This window comes from Conger conger, chromosome 5 (assembly GCF_963514075.1).
Source record: "Conger conger chromosome 5, fConCon1.1, whole genome shotgun sequence".
Classification (NCBI taxonomy): Eukaryota; Metazoa; Chordata; class Actinopteri; order Anguilliformes; family Congridae; genus Conger; species Conger conger.
The window spans coordinates 4784993-4801905 of NC_083764.1; the positions used below are offsets into that span (position 1 = coordinate 4784993).

Here is a 16913-nt window from a genome sequence, read left to right on the forward strand (position 1 = left end):
AGGCTAGCCTCTCCCAGCTCACAGCGCTACGCTGCTTCAGAGGTTAGCGTCTCCCAGCTCACAGCGCTACGCTGCTTCAGAGGCTAGCCCCTCCCAGCTCACAGCGCTACGCTGCTTCAGAGGCTAGCCTCTCCCAGCTCACAGCGCTACGCTGCTTCAGAGGCTAGCCTCTCCCAGCTCACAGCGCTACGCTGCTTCAGAGGTTAGCGTCTCCCAGCTCACAGCGCTACGCTGCTTCAGAGGCTAGCCTCTCCCAGCTCACAGCGCTACGCTGCTTCAGAGGCTAGCCTCTCCCAGCTCACAGCGCTATGCTGCTTCAGAGGCTAGCCTCTCCCAGCTCACAGCGCTACGCTGCTTCAGAGGCTAGCCTCTCCCGGCTCACAGTTGCTCCGCTGTCTCAGCCTCCATAGCCATCACGGACCGAACTCTGCCTCAGAGAATCCCCCGAAGCCGGGATCAGCACTGAGAGTCAACTAAGGTTCCCTGACTGCAACATCGGACACAAAAAAATCCATTTCGACAGGAAATAAAATAAATAGCTAAACGACCCCCTCATTCTCACCTTTTATGTGCTCCTAATTAAAGTGAAGTCTGTTCCATTCCCAGAAGCAGCGTCTAAAGCGGGTTTATAAATATAGTTTTGGCACAAAAAAGGCTTTGCCTCGTTATTTTAAACTCCTTTCTAAAACGGCGTTCCAAAACAGAGAGAATTAATTGGATGTTTTCTCCCAGAATCAAAGAAGGCTCGACCTAACCATAACATGGTGTGTGTGTGTTTGGGTGTGTATGTGTTTGGCTTGTGTGTATGCGCGCGCGCGTGTGTGTGTGTGTGTGTGTGTGTGTGTGTATGCATGTTTGTGTGTGCGCGTGGGTGTGTGTGTATGTATGTGTGTGCAAGTTTGTTTGTGTGTGCATGTGTGTGTATGTGTGTTTATGTGTGTGTGTGCATGCGTGTGCGTGGGGATGTTACTGTACGCCTGATCCTAACACAAGCTAATCCTAAATTATGAATCACGGACACTTTCCATTTCAGCACAACCCTCTGTGACACCTGAAGCACGACAGAACTCATTTCAGCACACAGACTTACGAAAGCCCTGGGACTAGAGGCTAGGCCTCGGGGATAGATGGGGGATCATAGACGGATAGGGGAGGAGGAGACGAGGGCTCAGTCAGGTAAACATCAGAGACAGTGGGGCACGGAGTGTGACACAGAAGACAGTTCAGCTTTCTGGCAGCTGCAATATAACAGGCCCATGAGCACTGGTCCTCAGGGTGCAATTCACCGCGTACCGCACTCAGACAGGAGAACGAGGGAGGAGGAGAGAGAGAGGGAGTGGCGGAGATAAGGAGGAGAAATAAAGGAGTCTGTGTGTGCGTCGGAGAGAGCGAGGGAAAGAGAATGAGCGAGAGATAAAGAAAAGAGCGAGAGAAGGAGAGAGCGGGTGAGAGTGAGAGAGGGGTTGATGGAGAGAGATAGAGAGGGAAAGTGAGAGAGCGAGTGGGGTGAGAGCGAGTGAGTGAGAGAATTAGAGAACAGGTGAGAGGGATAGAGTGATAGAGAGAGTGGGTGAGAGAGTGGTAGAGTGAGAGGAAGTGATAGAGGGGGAGAGAGAGAGAGAGAGGATGGTAGTGATAGAGTTAGAGAGAGAGGATGATAGTGATAGAGTTAGAGAGGATGATAGAGTGATAGAGTTAGAGAGGGTGACAGAGTGATAGAGTTAGAGAGAGTGATAGAGTGATAGAGTTAGAGAGAGTGACAGAGGGAGACAGATATCAGCTGCCTCGTAGGAGCTCCACACAGCTGGAACCCTCCCCTCCCTCACGGTCTCCACGGCTGCCTTCAGACCCAGGGTCCACCCCCCCCCCCCCAGAGTAACGCTCCTCTTAACAACCACCACAATAATCATAACAATAACCCGGCGTCAGCTTAACCGCCTCCAGCCCCAGCCACGGCTCAATAAGGCGTTATCTCTGTGGGCCCTGTCGTGGGCAGAGCAGCAGGGCGCTGGATAGGTGCAATAGCAGCTCTGAAAATGCCCTGCGGCCGACTGAGATTAAAGCCACTGAAGCTGAACTGGTCGCAAGCGGAGCTTTTTTCATTAGGAGTCTTAAGGCCCAAAGACAGGAAGACAGGAAGGATGGAAGAGGGGATGAAGAGGAAAACAAGCCTCGGATGGAGTGATGCTTTCCCCTCTCTCACTCCTTTTTAACGCGTTAATGTCCAAAAAGTGTACCTGATATACATTCACTGAGCACTTTATTAGGAACACCTACTTATTCATGAAATTATCTAATCAGCCAATCGTGTGGCAGCAGTGCAATGTATACCATCATGTAGATACAGGTCAGGAGCTTCAGTTAATGTTCACATCAACCAGCAGAATGGGGAAAAATATGATTCAAGTGATTTTGACCGTGCTCAAGTGATTGTTGGTGCCAGACAGGGTGGTTTGAGTATGTCAGAGTATGTCTCCTGGGATTGTCAGGCACAACAGACTCTAAAGTTTGCAAAGAATGGTGCGAAAATAGTGGGATGTTAAGTGAAATCCGTCACTTAACAGTGCAACTGAAAACACAGGTCTTACTCAGGGTGCAGTGGGGGAGGTCGGAGTCATTCGGGGAAGTAATTAGCCTGCCTTCCTGGTTATGCCCAAAACAAAGGAGCCAAACCCTCCGCTATCAGCGTGAGAACAGTGAAACAGCACGATCAAAGTACTCCCCCGGATCCCCATGAAAATGGCTCATTACCCAGTTCCCGAAAACCATGTTCCCCAACACACACCGTGCCACGACGTCCGACCGGAACACTGGGAAATGTGACCCCTCATGTATGCCCAGTGCAGTACCATATGGAAAAACCCGGAATGCAATAACAGTGTATTGCCCTGGTAGATTGCAATCGACTGTAGTGTAGTAAAACTCTATTCTACCCCAGGGACCGCATAGAGTAAATTACTTTTCACTCTATGAGCCACTGTATTATGCAATTAGTCCCACTATTAAGCTGGGAATTCAGCATAATAGCCCAATTTTTTTAATTGTAGAAATAGTAAAGAATATATATTGTACTTTTTACAAGTACCAATATCATACTTATTTTGTAATACAGGGGAAATTAGTGCAAGATGGTAATTACCTAATCGGAAGAATTATGCAAAAATGTCCTCCGTACAAGAATTCCCTATAAGGAATCAAATCATACTCCACCCCTGCTGAATTTTATAAACTGCATTCACGGCTGAAAATGAGTCTATGACCATGGGGAAAACAGAAGGGCTAGATCGGCTTCACGCCCAGGAGGAAATCTACAGGCGCTGTCAGTCCTTACACTGATCTTTAATCCAACCCTTCTCCTCAAGCCTCCCATCGACTGAATGCACCAGAGACCAGACATAATCTCCCAACAAGAGATCACCTGGACAGGGGAACAGCAGCCTGTCTGCTCCTGAGACAACAGCAGCCTTTAATACACCGTACATGAACAAACCAGCGTTCCTGAGGCTGTAGGCTGTTACCAAAATCAGCCACAAAACCAGCAAACCAGACCACAAAAACCCCACAATCTCAGGGATAAGTCCAGGTATCCAAAATTTCAAGGATCAAATTTCACAAATGTACCCTGAATGTATAGTATTGTTCTCTTTGGGTACAGATGAGTATGTTTTCCAAGCAAGGGGTACAATGTTATGTACCTATTGGGTACTGCCCGAATGACAAGCATTTGTATCTTTATACCTTTATTCCTGAGAATGGAACGGTTGGGATTCCCAGCCCCTTGTTTACTCCTGGCGCTCCTTGTGATCCATTCTACATCTCTTACTTTGGAGTTGCATCAGCGTTTCCGCTGTAATATGGTGCTGCTTAGACAACGGCTTTTATTATTTATTATTTACATATCACACTCTCGCAGGTGAAAGAGAAAACGCATACGGTGGGTGCCGTGCGAACGTATTTGAAGGGTGACTCAGTTTTTGGTCTCAGAACTGGCCAAGAAATAACTGCACCACCAATTGTTCTATTTCTTTTGCTCCGCTAAAGATCATCCATGGATGTAAATACCCTCAGGCTCCAGCTGACGGTCAACACCCTAACCTCGTATTCACTGTTTTATTACTAATTCAGTGTGCTGGAGTGCAGAGCTAAAACAATAAAAATGTTACGCACAGCTTGGTAAGTGCTCGATAAGAACAAACTGCAAAGGGTTAATGAGGGGCGCAATGCATCTTTCCTGCTGAGAGGGGAATTATGGGTAATAGGGACGTATGACACAGAGCACCTTTGCAGTTACAGCGGCTGTTTGTTAGGAAGGCATCATCCCCGAACACCCCATTACTAAACTCAAAAGAGTTTTGAAAACCGTTTGTTGTTTCCCAGGAGTCCTATTTCCACTGAACTCTACAATAAGTCAGAATGCCGTGCTATAACAACAATAAATAATTCTATATCCTGTCAATTAAACGCTTTTCCCTCCCTCAATGCAACTGGAGCAGGGAAAACCAGTCTCACAGGAAAGGGTGTGCAAGCAGAGGTGAGTAGCTTTGCATTAGAGAGCAGACAGTCTTTTGGAATGTTATTTTGTTCAGAATTCAAAGTCCGGGTTCTAGAACTCCACTGCTTTCAGAGTCACCAGCAGTGACTGTGACATCAGCGTTAGAATGTTCGTCTGAAAACATTCTAATGACATACATCATGAGGGGTCAGAATGCCGCCACGTCTCATTTTAACAAGGGGTTAGGGGGGTCTGTGAACCCTGGAGAGCACTGACCTCGTCGAACCTGGCCTCGTCCTCGCAGTTCTCCAGCGCACGCGTGTAGAAGGACAGCCCTGTCGGACGGAACAAAGACAGCACATCAGCTCAGCGGTAATTAAACACTGCAAATACACTAACCCCCTAAACACCTTCCGTTAGTAATGTTCCGTCAGTTTGGAGGACAGTGGTCGAGAATGGGCTCTGAAGATGCGCATGCCAGCCCCCGCCTCTCTCTTCACTGTGTAGTGACACCAGCAGGGCTGCAAAGAGACTACAGACTAAACAACATCATCCAAAAAACATCTGTGAATAGGAGCATGAGTCAGATTTGCCTTGCCCATATCCCAACCATGCTCATTATGAACTACAACTCAGCCCTGATGCTCATAACTCCGACTCCGATGTCATGAATACCAGCCTCAAGCTCCTTTAATGACGTTTAGCATTAGTCAAGCTGAAGAGCCTTCACTGTGCAATACTATCAAGAAACAATAACTGCCTGATCCCCTCTCCCTCCCCCCCTCTCTCCCCCTCTCTCCCTCTTTCTCTCCCTCTCTCTCTCCCTCCCCCCCCCTCTCCCTCTCTCTCTCCCTCTCTCTCTTCCTCTCCCTCTCTCTCTCTCTCCCTCTTCCCCCTCTCTCTCTCCCTCTCTCTCTTCCTCTCCCCCTCTCTCTCCCTCTCTCTCTCTCCCTCTTCCCCCTCTCTCTCTCCCTCTCTCTCTCTCTCTCTCTCTCTGATCCCCATGGGGTGGGGGAGTACAGTCATGAACAGGATCACTCAGGGACTTGTTTCAGTCGGGATCCCAGTAATAATTTATTCTCTGAAGACCCAGCAATTAATGCTTGTCCCCAGTAGGGGACATGAGCCTTAATGGTCTTAATCTCAAGAACAATTTATTTATTACATTACATTACAGTTATGTAGCTGACACTTTTATCCAAAGCGACTTACAGTTAGATTAGATTAAGCAGGGGTCAATCCCCAATGTGGGGTTAAGGGCCAAGCTTAAGGGCCCAACAGTTGTACCGTAGCCACTAGGCTATAGGCTGCAAATATGTGGCTAAAGTTCAGTCTCTCAGATTTAATTTGAGGTGATTCACATTCGGAAAATACCTGAGGGAAAAAAAGAAAAGAAAACTGTCTCATGTGTGCAGTGCTAGACCAAGTGGAACAGAGTCCATTACTGTTGCAGAAGTAATCATTGCACCTTATTTCTTCAGACAGGCAGATTCACATTCCAGTGATATCCTCTGACGATTATTCAAATTCTCTCTTCTACTTAAAAGCAGACAGGTAATATCCTCAGTGCAATACCATTACAATATCACTTTACACATTACCTTCTAACACACTGCCACGCACTGCATTATACTGCCTACTAAAAGTAGCACATAAGAAAACGGCTGGATCAAAACAATCTCATTTTTCATATCACAGACAGAAGGGCCCCAGAAATCGTGTTGGACCAAATTTTATAAATTAGTTTTCATGGTAAGATGATTTTAAATGTCAGTGCAGTAAGAGCTCATCTTCATGTTGTGCTGTGTACACGTAATTATGTGTAACTGATAAGTCTTCTATTTTGTCAGTAGTTTTCATTTTTTAAATGAAATCCAACAGTATTAAAAACACTGTGACAAATATAATATCAGCCAATCGTTTGTGGTCGTTTGCGCGCCTACAGTAAACACAAACACAGGTGATAACAGGTGATTGACCAGATGGTCAATTCCTAAGATCTGCCAATGCACTTTTTCCCCGTGTAAGACCAAAGACCTGTGTCCCACAATCCCACAAACCACAAGGCATTCAATAAAAAGAAAATAATATCTTTGAAAATAGTTTCACTGCAACATTTTTTGTCATCCAAGACACTTGTATCATGTCCAAAAAAATTTTTTTTCTTTGCTCTGCCACAGTTGAAACATTCAGATCTCTACAGGAGGCCTCGTATAGAAGAGTTTCCCACCCAGCTCAGGTGTTTAGTGCTCAGGTACCGATCGTGCGGCTCAGATTTTCCCAAACCTTTTCACTCTGAGGTTCCCCTGAAAATAACCCACGCGTGGGCGAGTTGCCCATCCTCATTACCAGACGGATAAAGGTCCAACACCCACTCCATACTGTACCACACTGCCAATTCTGCACCCCACCATGTTTACATACATCTCAATACAGAATGCCCACAGGCTGTGGATCTGCTGCACATTAAATCCCTCTTCAGAACAATTCCATCAGTTACAATCATCATAATATTGCCTCTTTAGTACAACATAATGAGTTACCGTGATCATAATACTCCCAAGAGCATGTAAACTAACATTTTTATAAACCGGGTTTATTATATCCAAGGAACAATGTCATATCAGAAGGAACAAATGTATTCGCTTTGCAGAGGACTGTCCCCAGTGCAGAGATTTGAAAATTCGTGAATTCTCAAATCCCTGCGCTACATGTTACTGCACAGTTCCGGGAACTCACTCTGATAGAAACTTATCTTCCTACACCGGGGGCAGTCGAGGTGAAAACCGGCTGATTAGCAGACAGCCCTACTGTATCTGACAGCTGTTTCTGGTACACGCAGAACGTTCCGGACCTGTCAACAACCGGTACTTTCCCGGGACCAGGAGGGCGGGGACGAGCAGCTCGAGCAGCACAGTGTGAGCTCAGAGTGCCGCACGCCTCAGCCTTCTCCTCCTGCGTTTCACACCTAAAACGCCCGCAAAACATTCACCAAGAGCGCTGACATAGGTTTTTTTTTTTTTTTTCACAAATCTCAATAAAATACCAGGAAACAAAAGCTGAAATTTGGATCTGTCATCTCACGTGCATCTATCGACCTCAAACTCAATTGTCTCCAGTCTAAACAGCAAAAACAAAGGAATTCTGAATTGGAACCCCTTGCTGTTCCAATACTCGTGGAGGGGACTGTACATGTTGCTACATGACTAATCTCAACACCAGCAGGACACGCCATTGTATCAGTTGCCCTGACACGACTGACACAAGGCACAAGCCATAAGGCTGACATTGGCCCTTCACTAACGCACGCCGTGGGGAAACGGGAGTGGCTCTCTGACGTGGGCGGGCGTCGTGTCGAGCCCGGGACGACTCAGAAGGTCAGGCGTGGGTTTCTCAGGCCGGTTATGAGCCCTTAATGTCACAAGGTCCAGACATCAATCCGCCAGCGGAAAGAGGAGGTTGCTTTAATGGGTTTTAAGCATTTTCTAACTTAAAGACCTCTATAAAATCACTGTATAATATCACAATATCATAGTATATACATTCTTAGTTAATGATGCATAATACCTCTTTTCACTTTGTAGAACTTTTGCCTACTGACATACAAACTGTTAGTGTTGGCTCTGTTAGAGACGAGTCAATTAGAGTTAATTAACTTCTAATTTGCTTCTGAGAATATAAACCCTCTGTATTTATTGTAACAAAGCTGTGTGCCTTGGTTTTTAATACCCGTCAGCTTTTTTACTTCATTCTCTAATATACCTATTAATATTTAATATTTAACTAAATCCATATGTATACAAGACACAGTTTGAGAGAGAGAGAGAGACAGACAGAGACAGAGAGAGAGAGTACAGAATTCCCGCTCCTGTACCAAAACACAGAGAGAGTACAGAATTCCAGAACACAGAGTACAGAATTCCAGAACACAGAGCACAGAATTCCCGCTCCAGTACCAAAACACAAAGAGAGTACAGAATTCCAGAACACAGAGTACAGAATTCCAGAACACAGAGCACAGAATTCCCACTCCTCATAGGGGGCTGAGCTATCAACCCCTGCTTCACATTTAATTCCTGTATCACCGGTTACCCTGAGCCACATGCAAACACCACACACCGGCCGAGAGAGAGAGAGAGAGAGAGAGAGAGAGAGAGAGAGAGAGAGAGAGAGAGAGAGTGAGAGAGAGAGAGATATGTATAGAGAGATAGAGATTGAGGAGAGAGAGACAGAGAGAGAGATGGAGGAGAGGGAGAAAGAGTGAGAGAGAGAGAGAGAGAGAGAGAGAGGGGGGGGGGGGATGTCCCACTACCGTTTCAGCAGATATACAAAAACACAGGATTGTTATTCTTACGGAGGGGGTACTGCACGATTAACTCCCGCATGCAGACCCTCCCCTGGCAGGCTGAAGATATGTAGAGGACCGACAGTACAGTAGAACTAACACCTGAAATCTAGGCAATCTATATTCGTCAACAATAACAGGAAAATACGTCAGATAGGAACCTTAATCAAAACGCCAATATTCAGTGAAGTAGCCAATATGGGGAGGATGCGTACAATTACAACGAGTCAAACCTCGACCTGTTTTCCCTTTCTTTCGTAAAAGTCCAACCGTAGCACGTACCCTACGCCACTAACCTTGAATAGCCTGCAACACAGGTTGCACTGGGTAACTTTCAATAAGGACACTGACAATTTGGTCCCGTTGAGGTAAAATTAATCAGGAAAGCACACATTTAATAGCGATACTAGTGCACAGTCAAACCCTCTCAATTAAACGTTTCACATAAAATGTATGAGCAGACTTTAGTCTGTTTATTACACGAGTAACAGTGTCCCCTATGATACAGGTATGGTCTCCAACTCTACGTAGCTATCGCCCCCTCCCAAAAGGATGAGGATTCATTTTGTATTACAGCGACATTGCGGAGGCACGGGTATCCCCAACTTTTCAGCCTAAGCAAGTGAGTCAACAGCGGGCAAATACACTTGTCAAAGTCGTCGTTATGTCGTCAATGTGTCGGTATTCCCAAAGCCAGATGTTTTGTTTGTTTATTTGCTTGTTGTTGGTGTTGTTGTTTTTTATCCCGACCGCAAAATCAACGGCGACCCGCCTGCAATCTGGTCAGGCAAACTCGTGCGCGCGCCAAACGGTTAAAACAAACTTTCAATTAATCAATTACACATGAAAGGGCGAAATAAGACAGCTTAGTACCTCGGAATGACACTTTAGCGATCCTGTCTCCCTTTCCCCGAAGGTCCGTAACCCTTTTCAGTTGGACAACGAGAGCCATGGCAGACGAGAGAAGGTCCACCACTTGATGAGAAACGACAATTTATTTCAGGAGAAGAAACGATGATGATATACATAGGCTACGTATAACGGCTTCTCCCTTTAAGTCAAATCTGAAACTGGTGCATTTTCAGTGGCTCTCTTCCTGATGAAACGAAAAAAAATTCTGCTCCCATCCCTCCTCTGCAGCATCTGCTTTATCTGCCCAAAGAAAGAAATAATAAATAATTAAACGGCTTTCATTTCATCCCGCTATACGTCGTGTGGCTTGGTTTCGTGCGCTATGCTGAGAGACTCTCTTGTTATAGCAGGCTTTTCGCTAAGAAGTGAACTGGAAATACTGGAGTTTGTGCTATAGGGGGCGTCGGGTTTTAAAAAAAAAAATCGTTGTGACTGAAGATGTTCACTTGAGATTCGTGCTGCTCGACCATCCACACTTCCTTGCAGCGTTCAGCATTTTACTAAGCGCACAAGCTCAGCCAATTAGCAACCAGTAGCCTATCCATTCATTCATTCACATTTTTCATACACCAATAGTTTATTTGAATCACTCTAGTAAAAAGCATGTACAGCATATTATGACGTTTTTAAACCGCAGTTAAGCCTATTTGAAATAAGTAACATCCCGAGATTTGCCAGAAAACCACCCCCCCCCCCCCCCCAGCCTACGCGTAAAAGGGCAGTTGCCTGGCAACACTTTGTTGTACTATTAGTGTATGAAGTTTGCCTGGTGGTTAGCCTACTTATCTCAAGTCGAAGAGCATTTCGTCCCACGCAGACGATTCTCAATACAAATTCAGAAGTTTCTTTGGGTTTCATCGACCCCCTTAAATGTCGCAGAGAAGCATCGGGACTCTGTTCACCCACGACAATGCAATCTACGTTTCTCCCGCTCTGATGCCGGGGTAAGTGAATCGTGTTATGAGCTAGTAAAGGAGGTAATGAACACCTACAGTAGGCCCAGCTAGACTATATAAAAACTACACAAACAATGATTGTCTAATCACATCTGCTATAATAGTTGCGTGGGAGACGACAACGCTGCTTCAGTGCGTACTGAAACAACTCCTAAGAAACCGAAAAAACAATTTTGCGCGCTCTTGACAAGTCTTTGCCCAATATCATTGAAATATACCATGGTACTGAAAGCTTTGTCGTGAAATCACATTTCACATATAACATTCCATAAAGCTTAATGAACGTGGGCTATAACAAGTTTGCGGATGGTCTTGAAAGCTTTGTCGAGAAAAAACACATGTAACATTCCCTAAAGCATAATGGACATGGGCTATAAGAGGTTTGCACGTTTCAAAACGGTATGCTTGTCTGTTCGTGTTATTAACATTGGCCTGTATGTGTATATTTTTCTAAAGATATGGTGGCTATGTGCCGACAGTGAAGTTTTCATATGGAGAGACGTTTGGAAACGCCACCAAAAAACACTTTCAGGATTATCGCTGCACGGCGATGTCAACCAGCGCTAGCCCTTACAGCCTGAGCTACATGTTTCCGTCAATCTACGCGAACAATCCGAGGCTCTCTCCGGGCTCCGCGTCCCCCGGCCAGGAGAGGAATCCGTACTCCCCCTACTGGTCGACGAAGAACATGGACTTCGACAGACAAGCCGACTTGAAGCGCTTTGATCAGGTGAGCCACCGCCAGGTATCACCTAGCCTACTGAGCGGACGTCCGGTTCTGAAGGCGTTTTCAGTCAATACATTTTTATGTCGTAGTTTCTATCAGTATGGAGATTAAGAAACATTTTCAATTGTGAATGTGAAATTGAGCGTGAACGATACAAAGCCGAAATGATACAAATGACCCCAAATGATACACGACTTTTTATTGACAGGTTAAAATGCCGTTTAACGGTCCATCTTTCGTACCCTCGTTTCTTCGGTTAACGGCTCTTCTCCCCACAGCTCGCGCAGAAGCACAGGGAGCACTACCTGGACACGACCGGGACAAGACTGCCAGTTATCTACTTTTCAGAGCCGTGAAGAGTAGCGTGTAAAAGCAATCTAAAGAGACTGATTTAAATAAAACTTAGTTCAACCTGGAGCGTTTGCGTTTGGACTGTCAGCACATCTTACTGCGTTTTATCAGTTGGAGGAATCCTAGGAACCATTTTAACTGTAATATACACATTTAATCTTCCTAGTCGTCTACCACAGGGAGCCGCTAATTGGTCTGATAGCAGCTACTTACAGCGAGATAAAAAAAAGGAAAAGCGTAATCGAGACTGTGGTGAGTGTTACAAATACATTGTTCCTTCAATTTAGTCCTTATGTCTGAGAACAGAGTGTGTTTACTGCCTGTCTCAAGAGCAATCATCTTTGTTTCAACAAATAAATAGCAGTTTCTCCGAGTGTGGCTGTCTGTCTTTGACGCCAATAATCAGGGTTCACATGTAATGTGCTCACAATAAAAGTTTTTCATGTACCAATATCCCCATGTTGTCAAGTTGGATTACATTCTGAAGAAGATGGAGAAAGTAACCTTCATGGAAACAAGGCTGTGGGATTTGTACGCAAGCCTGGCGCCTGGAACAAGAGGAGACATAAAGCCTACACAGAACAGGACAGGAAGTACAGTATAGACTACTAATGACTTATCTTTGTCACAAGAGGGATTTATTTTCATTTTGTTTCAAGTGATTACTGCACCACTGTCTCCACTGTGTGCTCATTAGCCATCTAAGAATCTCACATTTCTTTGGGTTAGGGAAGTCAATAGTTTGAATGTGCAATGTGGATTTGAATTTTTTTTTCGGTGGGGAAGGGGGTTGGGGGGTTGTAGGTGAATGGTCCTACCGTTTGATTGCGCAAATCGCTCCGGTTTCTGCTCAGAAGGATCAAGGACGCCCCCTGGAGGCTTGTCAAATATCACAACCAGTGATATATAGAGAAGGTCAGAAGTGCAGAAGAACAGCTTCAGATAGAGAGAAGGTCAGAAGCGCAGAAGAAGAACAGCTTCAGATAGAGAGAGTTTCTTAACAGGATTGAGGTACGCCATCTTTAAGGACATTCCAACCCCTTAAATATTCCTTTTAGGAGATAGAAGTAGAAGCTAGGAACTCCCAGTCTTTCCTTTGAGCTAGAAAACATCAGCGCATCCTTTTGCCGAAGTATTTTTACCTAAAGCGTGACGTATAAATGATCGACCTGTGGATCCACCTCTCCCAATCTGCCGCCGTTGTAACTGACGTGGCTTCAAACTGGCGTTTGAAGGAACAAAAGGGCATTCTATTTGCCCAATTTCCCCCGTCTTTACATCACTCTCCCGATGGGTGGAGCTGGGGGCGAGAAAAGGATAAAAGGAAAGTAAAAAAGAGTGGAAAAACAAGGGATTGGAAAGAGTCCATGGGAACACACAAAGTTCACTTCAGTAACCGTTCACATCACTCTCTGTTGAGCGGAAGTCTGTGCTCGTGGGCGGTGTACAAATTGGTAGCGGTGTGGACTGACAGGAGGATGAACTACCTTAATCCCAGGCCCGAGCAATTCATATCCCAAAGGTTGTGCCTGCCGCAGAGTTTAACAAGCCACTCGTTCTTAAATTCAGCAGATAGAGAGAAGGTCAGAAGGCTTCGAAGAAGAACAGCTTCAGATAGAGAGAAGGTCCGAAGGCTTAGAAGAAGAACAGCTTCAGATAGAGAGAAGGTCAGAAGCGCAGAAGAAGAAAAGCTTTGTAAAAGGGACAATGGAATCGCTGGCTCATGAAGAGTGAGAAGCTCGTGTTGCACGTCGTGGGTGAAGCACGTCCAGTTGCTGTACTCACAAAGGCATCCATCTTAACAGAGGCTGCAGGCTGCCAGCTAGTAATCATCAACTCTAGCCCCTCAAATCCAAATCCAGCCCTGGTTTTCTTTTCTCCCGGGTAACTAACTGAGCACCTAGTGCCACTGACTGTCCACACTGTCTTCTCACCTGATTCCCAGGTAAAGGGTGGGTGGGAAACCAGCAGTTCTCTGCCCTTGAGGACCATGGTTTGATGATCCCCTTCAGTAGTGCCGTCATATAAACAGGCATGATGAAGGTAATTAACCACAGCCGGTCTGATTACTAATCAACCTCAGTTGTGTCTGGCTGTAGGTGAGGCTAGGCCCTGTCCAAGGTGCTGAAGATGCCACAGCTCTACAGGAAACAGCAGCTAAATATCAGGAGATACCATCCACACCCCTCACCCAGCGAGACATACAACCTTTAACCCTTTAAGGTGTGAGGTCACAGATAACGGACTAGAACGTTCTTAACTGAGCATTCTAATGCCAATGTAACAATCACTACTGGCTATTGAAAGCAATGGAGTTCTAGAACAGTTATATAAAGTATATAAAAATCCAAAAACCTACTCTACAAAGGGTTAAACAGATAATTCCTTTCATAAACAACCATAAACATTTTTGCTATTCAAGTCTCAATAATTTGGCCTGGGGCCTAATTGTACCTTACCTCGGTCTTGGATATGAAGTTATCATTACCAACACATAAGTCTCATTCCAATTCAAATTAAATTGGACATAATTGCCCATATCATTGGTTGTTGTTTCTATAATGGTTGAAGTTTTCATAACCTCCATAAAAGAAAACTTAGAAGCACGAGAATGAGACACATTACCATTTGATTTTTTCCCAGAAAGTAGTAGGGATTAATTTCGTATTCAGTATTCAGTTGGCAAAGCCAGTTAAAATTGCAATTCATATTAAGATGCACTTTACCGCTCTGTTACCCTTCAATCGAGTGAAGTGATGCATCATTATCGCAATCTCGACAGATGCCTCTGGGAGTGCTTGCTCACACTGCAATACCAAACAAAAAAACATAAACAAAAATTAGCACAATTGTCTCCTTCACTTCTGTGAAGAGCCATGCCACGCTCGTTTGGCGGGGGTTCGTGGTGCAGGAGGGTTCGGTTTACATACGTAAACAATGGAAATGTTTTCTACATTTTACCGAGGATGGAAAGGAAAGCGCATACTGTTTGTTTTTCACCCGTCATTATTTTTTTTTTATTTTTTTTTATCTATATGTACGTGAAAAATACAAAACAGAATTACTTTTTAACACCAAAAATAAGCAGAAAAACATTTGGTCATCGAGTTCCTGCATTCATCATCTGTGACGCAAGTGTAATACACAACATGGCGATCTTGGTCTTTGCTTTCACGTCTAATTGCTGGTGTCATTTTTCCTCCGCTGTCCGTTTTGCAGCTGGCTGTACATTGCCGCGTTGTGCAGGTAACCATTCTGGTATTACGTCTCCTCTTACGCACAGATGGCTACTGTCTACAGTACAGCAGGGAGCGCGTTCACAATAAGTACAAGATGGTTACTGTAGACTCGTTTATCCCTGTCCCCCTAGTGACAACCCGAGAAACAATAATCCTATGCTCACTTATGCACTTCCAGGCTTCCATTATATAAACAGTATGGAGCTAATTTGGTATCAACCCCCAAATAACCTTTTTTTTGTTTTTGTGTCAAAAGTCACATGAATGTCAAACGGAAGATGAGCTTCCAGCGCTGAAAATATTTGTTTTGCATTTCTGGAACCGTTTGTGTTTGTTTGCAGTTTGTGTTTGAAAACAATGCTTTAATTCTTCTTGACGAATCGTGAGCCATTTTAGCTCCGCAAAAACAGAAACTTTTCTGGATGTGAAGCCTGATGAAAAGATATTGTGGACATGCAATGTAGTACAGAGCATATTCTATGTGTAGGTCTTCCGTGTGTACTCAGATTAATCACTGCGGCTTCCCACGGCAAGACGGAGAGTGGATAAAAGTAGCTTTGGTCAGGAACACAGTTTTAACGGTCACTTTAATCGGCACTTAAGAACAACCCTATGATCACTAGTTTCTTTGTTGAATATAACCCTTACTGTTTTAATTGTTATCATCCCTCAACCCCAACTCCGACAATAATGCGTGAAATCTGCTCACTGCTATACAGTATTAAATATTTTGAAAGGAAACTACCAAATAAACCGCCAGCCCAAATGTCTAACGGCAGATGTGGTGGTGGATCGAACATAGTCTGAAGAAAGCCCCTTGCTCTAGTGTTGGTAGGCTACTCCCACAATACGTGACTCATCATATGTCACGACTCCTTGGCTCATCATACGGAACTCTTATGACTCATATCAAATGTCACGACTACTTGGCTTCCCCTATGGCACTTTGTTAGTAATTAATGCAGCGAGTTGCATTAAAACACACAACAAATATACGAACGTTTATTCTTTAGATGCAAAAACCACAGAGCGTATAGCCTATTATTATTATTATTATCATTATTATTATTATTATTATTATTATTATTATTATTATTATTATTATTTCATCATCAATCTCTTTATCCACTTGCAAACGGAGTAGCCTGCAAAAAGTCTGATTTCAGCAAAGCTCAGACGTTTTACGTTCCCGTCAACCGGTGCCAAGTCGCTTTCTGCACTCTGGAGGTGTACGGTAACTGCAGAACTTATGGCGCTGCAGTTCCACCGAGGGTTCATTCCGTCCAGATTACCGTTCGGACAAGGAAGGAAGTCGCGGCATGTGTTTTTCCGCTTAGCGCGACTCGAAGATAGTCTTGAAATCTCATCAGTGACGTTTCACAGGTTGTCCTCCGGATTCGCATTAGATGCAAGTGCACAGTAGGCTAGTTTGTCCATTTGACTGCGCTGTAAATCCGGCGTCCATCCGGCCCCGGTGTCAGCGGGCGCGCAGGATACCCGCAGGTGGAGGCAGGCAGGTGCGAACGGCCCGTAGGCATATTCTTGAAAGATTTGAAACCGGCAGAGTTGCCATCGAGTACAAAGCGACTTAACTCGTGACCGCACGGATATCGGAATGAGGTCAGAACAGATGGTTTTGAGTCACCCTGCAGAAATGTTGTGCAGGAGCCTTGTTAAGCTACTGGAGTTAGAGTTGGGGGAGGGTGGGGGCTCCGTTTAAATAAAACAAACGTGATACTGCTTCGCCGATACCTGGAGGCAAAATAAAACGTATCTCTTGCGGTGAAGGTCAGAAGGCAAACGTCACTTTTGCCCTCGAATGGAAACTCCACCTGACGAACGTGCAGGACTGAGTCATTTTCAAGAGTCATGCCAATCCTTTCAAATATAC

At 44.9% G+C, this 16913-nt stretch overlaps 2 protein-coding genes across 2 annotated transcripts in view; one reads left to right on the forward strand and one right to left on the reverse strand.

Annotated features, from left to right (window-relative positions):
- The window catches only part of otofa (otoferlin a), a 103398-nt gene extending 93307 nt beyond the window's left edge, over positions 1-10091 (reverse strand). The window contains exons 1-2 of the mRNA XM_061242002.1: positions 9711-10091; positions 4769-4827 (exon numbers count right to left, since the gene is read on the reverse strand). Of these exons, the coding sequence (XP_061097986.1) occupies positions 4769-4827; positions 9711-9789 (138 nt within the window). The 5' untranslated portion in view covers positions 9790-10091. The remainder of the gene's footprint in view (positions 1-4768; positions 4828-9710) is intronic.
- Positions 10092-10512: 421 nt separating this feature from the next.
- On the forward strand, positions 10513-12236 carry cimip2c (ciliary microtubule inner protein 2C). The gene is made up of 3 exons (XM_061241054.1): positions 10513-10693; positions 11162-11435; positions 11711-12236. The coding sequence occupies exons 1-3, from the start codon at positions 10620-10622 to the stop codon at positions 11786-11788; spliced, it is 426 nt and encodes a 141-aa protein (XP_061097038.1). The 5' UTR covers positions 10513-10619; the 3' UTR covers positions 11789-12236.
- The last annotated feature ends 4677 nt before the right edge of the window (positions 12237-16913 follow it).